Here is a 6,000-nt window from a genome sequence, read left to right as displayed (position 1 = left end):
ACACTCTCACGAACAGATGCATACACACCAGCTAACGGACACACATTTACTGACAGACACACTCAGCGACAGACATACATACACACTCACTTACAAAACATACACTCTCACTGACAAACACACACTCACTAACAGACATCAAACAGACTCACTAATACACACACAAACACTTAGTAAGAGACACACAGTAACACAATCACTGACACTCACTAGCAGACACACTCACTGACGCTCACTAGCAGACACACACACTGACGCTCTCTAGCAGACACACACACTGACGCTCACTAGCAGACACACACACTGACGCTCACTAGCAGACACACACACTGACGCTCACTAGCAGACACACACACTGACGCTCACTAGCAGACACACACACACACACTAACACATGTTTTTTTTTTTTTAATTTAATCCCCCAGCCTCCTTACCTTTTTGGAGTGCTGAAGAGATTCCCTGGGGTCCAGTGGTGCTGCTGGGCTCCTGGGCTCCTTGGCTGGCTCCCTGGGTGGCTGGCTGGCTCCCTGGGTGGCTGGCTGGCTCCCTGGCTCCCTTGGTGGCTGGCTCCCTTGGTGGCTGGCTGGCTCCCTTGGTGGCTGGCTGGCTGGCTCCCGGGCGGGCGCGAGGGAGCACTCTCCCATGTGTGCTTCCTCTTCAGCTCCCTCGCGCACCGCGTAGGGATGCCGGCGCCGGAAGATGACGTCATCTTCCGGCTCCGGTATCAGTATACGGCGCCCGAGGGAGCTGAAGAGGAAGCACACATGGGAGAGTGCTCCCTCGCGCGCCCGGAGAACCGGGCGCTCGGCCACGCTACAACAGGTCGTCGGTTGGAGGGGAGCGCAGTGCGCTTCCGGTCAGCCTGATTTTGCGCCCCCAGGGCCTTATGGTAGCGCCGGCCCTGGGCTTGTGTTTCTGCCTTGAGGCTTGAGAGACTTAGGTAAATTACTTTTGGATTACGGTTTGTCTTATTGTGTTACTTTGTTTCTTTTTGTATTGATTGTTATATGTTTACTTATTAAAAATTTACATTGGCAATTGTGACTGTTACAGTGAGCATTCTGTATCTTATATAGATGGTATTATTTGAGCACTTGAGGGAGTGCATATATAGTTTGCACCTAGCTATTGTGATTACTGAATGTTGTCCCTCCGTGTGGTTTTGGTTTATATAGTTCTGCTACAAAACATTTCATGTGAATATCGTTTATATTCCTCATAAGGCACTATCATTTTTGTTATTGTTATCATGATTGTTTATATTGCGCCAACTTATTCCACAGCACTTTACAATAATTAAGCAAAAAACTAGACAAACTATTAAATTTTTTGACAGGAACAATAGATTGACGAGGACCCTGTTTGAATGAGCTTACAATCTAGAGGACATTGGGTATAGTAACACAATCTGAAAAGTAAAGTGGTAAGATGGCAACCAAATTAGAGTTGGAAAGTAGTCAATTGTAATGGAGAGTGAAATGTAGTGTGGACTCACTAGTTTAGTTGAGAGAGTAAGAGAGGCCTGAGAAGTGACAGTTGCCCTGGGAAGCCATAGGCTATAGAGAGATATATGTTTTAGGAACTTCTTAAAGGATAGGAGACTAGTATTAAGTGATTTAATGTCATTCCAAACTGTGCGAAACATGTGAAGAGCAAGTTTAATGTTATAGTTATTATATTCATAGTTTTCAAGGCATAGGTCATTAAAAAAATTCTAGTAAGATTAATGAGGGTAGCTACAAAAATTAACCCATAGTTTTCTCTAACCAAAACCACTGAAAAGAGTTGCATAATTATTTGTCAGTTCACCTCAATTCACGTTAGTGACTTAGTTTACACACACAGGTTTATTCTGAAAATTGACAATGGAAATTATTTTTTTCCCAAAATAGCTGGCTTTGAAAAATATCTGGAGAATTTTTTTCTAATTCCCTGGTAAATTATGGGTTTAGCAATTAAAATTATATTATGTTGCCCATTTGCTCCACACAGCTCCACCCCAAAAAAATAGTCCTCTGCATACATACTCCTAACAACTGCCATACATCCAAAAATACACAATGCATATTATTTCTTTCTTAAGAATATTTTTATAAAAAATTATAGTGCAATCAAACACTATTCTAGAAAAGATCAGATTTCAAACATATTTGGCTGTGATACAAAGTTCATACATTTTTCGATTGTAAACTCACAAGTTATCTTGCTAAGACCTTTGTATAAAAGTACTGTATTTGCTAGACTGTCTGCTCATAGGCCCCCTGTTCCTCTGTATGTATCTATATTCCCTCTATTGTACAGTGCTATAGAACATGTATGCGCTATAAGGATACCTAATAAAAAAAAAAACAATTGAGAATAACATAGTAAAATGAATTAACAAAAAACAAATTTAGGCAAACAGAAGCAATAAGATATCTGTTCTAAAAGAGCTTACACTCATTTAGGAATTTTAAAAACTAAATATTGCAGTCATGATTATGCCGGATTCGTGCAAAAACACAAACTAGATGAATGACAGAGGCCTGGATTAGATAGAACTTAGTCACTCATTTCCAAGAACTCTTGGCAGTTATTGCTTTGTATGGATGAACGAATACATGCCATACTTTTCTGGTTTCTGGTAGAAAAAGAAAGGCTATAAAATATTGATATGTCTAAGAATGTTTTCATAAACTACCAGACATTAGCCAAATTCTGCATCTGTGCTGCTGTGTTTTTTCTCCAGAGCATTGTAATTACATATTTTTATTTTGCTTATTTGATTCTTAATATATTACTCTGTTAACCAATTGTGCATCAGTTTGCTATTTGAGATATTTAATTCTGGTAATAGAGGAGTACTTATTGGTTGGAAACCTTTTTCGCAATTGGCATCGAAGTACATGTTCAGAGGCGTAATATATTGAGCCACAAGACATACATACTTGCAGTTAGGGTCCTAAAGACCATAGCACCTGTCCTCATCTTGCTCCTGTGTCAAAATCCAGTTTTCAAACAATAATAAGAGCAATTAAGTCGGCTGTCTTTTCACACATGGGATATTTCTTTCTTCCTATAGCAAGCTATTGCTTAACATGTTTTGAAGCAGTGCAAACAGAGATAGGACGATAAGGCTTGCAAAGCTTGTGGGGGCAGAATGCTGTGCTCCACTGCAAGAGTTTTCATTTGAAAATTGAATCCGACCTTCAACCGCTGGGTGTACTCTTAGCATTTTGTTAATGTATCTGGAAACAACGGCCACATCAAGATCACCTAGGTTAAAAAAAAAAAAAAATACATATAAAACAAAGTTAAAAGCTGAACTATGAGAAACAGATTATATAGACTATACATTGGCCTTCATTAGTCTTTCCAATTAGGTATTAGTCAGACTAGCAGTTAGTGGTATTAGCAGATCTATAAGGACGCTGCCTACAGCCCTTTAATTTTAAATTGAGATTCAACTTCACATTTTCTGCAAAGTGTTGTGAAGAGGGTTATACCTCTTATCACCTTATCTTATCACACCAGGGACACCCAGAAATAGAAATCCCTTTGCTGATACTAATATCAATACGCAGTGGGAAACCGTTCAGGTTAAAATTAGAGATAGGTTTCCGATAAGGATTAGAGTTCAGATAAGAATTAGCAAGGCAATCCCTCTGTTAACATCAGCAGAGGGAATCCTTCTAAAACCTTTGCTAGTATAAAAATTAAGATTTAGATTTGAATTAGGGTTATACATATGATAGAATAGGTTAGGGTGATGATTAGGATTAAAACCAGCAAGGGAATCTCTCTGCTGAAATCAGCAAGGGCATTTTTCTGATAACATCAGCAGAGGAAATCCCAGCACTATTGCTAGGGTTAAGGATTAGAATTAGGTTATACATAAGATTAGGGTGAGGCTTAAAATCGATATTTTGTAGAGGTATACATATGTGTTATTGTTGTGCTCAGGAGAGGTTGGTTTAGTAAACTTAATGGAATATTATCACAGTGACACGTGATGTAAAAAAAAAAAAATCAACAGAAATGCAATGTCTATGTAAAATTTATTTTAGATAAATAAAAATATATATCACAAACTAATCAATAATAATATGGTGAAAAAATGGCACCTCTATAAAGCACAAAATATAACATGTGAAAGCGTCCATGATGTCCACATTTGCAAATGGTATGCATTAGTGGAGTAATTTAAATATGTGACATAGCAAACTGAAGATATCAGCTATTTATAAATATATATATATTTTTTAGAAACATCTGCACTTGGCGGGTTATAGATAAAAAACAAAAAAAAGAAAAAAAAAAAGCATTGCAAAGCCATGAATAACATAGTGATACATTTAATTAGTTTATTTTTTGCAAATATATCAAGTTCATTCAAAGATTTGAAGTATCAATATGCTATTCATGGCATTACAATACATGCAGCTTTCTTTTTTTAATCACAGATGTTTACTGATCTATTAATATTAATATAGAATCAAGTTTCCATGGAAACGCGCTGTCGCATAATCACATCATCTCTAAGAGATTTTCGGGTTTTCCTAAAACTGAGAGCATATTGTGTTGAGATTTCCCCTATTGCTTCAGGTGTCCATGGTAAAATTACCATGTCACGTAATCATATCATCACTAAGCGACTTGCCAGTGGCTAGCAACATATTGTGAGTAGACTTGAGTCACTTTTCTTATTTCCTATATATACTTGCTTTTTGAGTTTTATATCTTGATCTTGGTGGGGATGCATTTATATAAAATATACTGTTTGTAAAGACCTACAAGTGCTCCTATTTTCCATTTCATCTTATATATTCAGTGTGGGGAAACACCAAGGTGAACATTAGCAAGGTAGAGTGCCGGGTTCTTTCAAGATATCCGTATATACATACATACACAGTGGGGTAACTAGAAACCCCCAGACCCCGATGCAAAAATTGCCTTGCCCTCCCCCACATCTCATTCTCCCAGCTACTCCATGTGTCTCATTTTCCCCCTCCCAGCTCCTCCATGTGTCTCATTTTCCCCCCAGCCCTTCTATGTGTCTCATTTTCCCCATCCCCTTCATGTGTCTCATTCCACCCATAATGTTTCTCACCCCCCCCCCCCCAGGCCCTCCATGTGTCTCATCACCCCCTCTCCTTGTGCCTTATTCCCCCCAAGACCCTCAAAGTGTATCATCCCCCCCCCCAGCACCTCAAGGTGTCTCTTTACCCCCCAGTTACTTCATGTGTCTCACTCTCCTCTCCCTTGATGTGCCTCTTTCTTCACAGTCCTTCATTTGTCTAATTTACCCCCACAGCCCTTCCACATGTCTCATTCACTCTCCCCTCCTGCACCTGCTCACGTCTCTCAGTTAGCACTTCCGGTGTGGTCATGCACCAAACGTGACGTGAAAAATATGGAGGCAAACTGATCACAGGGGTCGACAGGGCAGCCAGGCCCCTTGGAGTGACAGGCCTGGTTGCAGCTGCGACACCTGCAGTTACACCACTGTATTAAATATAGAATTTCATGTCTAGGTCTTCCAAAGATTAGTGAGTTACACAGAAAATTAAATAGCAGCTACTTTGGACAGTAACCCACACTAGTCTCAGGTAAAAAAAAAACAATCTCCTTATCTCATATACTGCCCTAACACTAGCCTAAGCTTTTAACCTTACACTAAGCTCTAACCCCAAGAAAAAAAAGATTCCTCTCTTTTATTGAAGTTATGGAATACCACGTTGCCTAGCTTGTTTTCACATAATCTAAATACATTTTAAATACATTTCATTCATAGGGAACACAGTTTATTTTAGCTTGACATGTGCAGAGCAGGAGATAAGGTTGAATACATTCCCTACATACCTAATTAGTCTCCCAGATGTATGCATTTTCCAACCAACACTCAAATGCCTGTTTCAAGCTAACTAAGGCAGAATCTATTGCAAGGAAAGAGCATAACCACAGTGTAATCTCTCTTTACAGGAAACGTGTAAGGAGGCTTGTGGCAGAACCACTTCCTGT

At 39.3% G+C, this 6,000-nt stretch overlaps 1 protein-coding gene across 1 annotated transcript in view; it reads right to left on the bottom strand.

Annotated features, from left to right (window-relative positions):
* Positions 1-2,095: 2,095 nt before the first annotated feature.
* NT5E (5'-nucleotidase ecto) overlaps positions 2,096-6,000 on the bottom strand; it is a 109,299-nt gene continuing 105,394 nt past the window's right edge. The window contains exon 9 of the mRNA XM_063443063.1: positions 2,096-3,255. Coding sequence (XP_063299133.1) covers positions 3,056-3,255 — 200 coding nt within the window. The 3' untranslated portion in view covers positions 2,096-3,055. The remainder of the gene's footprint in view (positions 3,256-6,000) is intronic.

The sequence above is a fragment of the Pelobates fuscus genome, chromosome 2 (assembly GCF_036172605.1).
Source record: "Pelobates fuscus isolate aPelFus1 chromosome 2, aPelFus1.pri, whole genome shotgun sequence".
NCBI classification, from domain to species: Eukaryota; Metazoa; Chordata; class Amphibia; order Anura; family Pelobatidae; genus Pelobates; species Pelobates fuscus.
The sequence above is the reverse complement of the archived record's forward strand: the minus strand, read 5'-3'. Positions and strand labels throughout refer to the sequence as shown.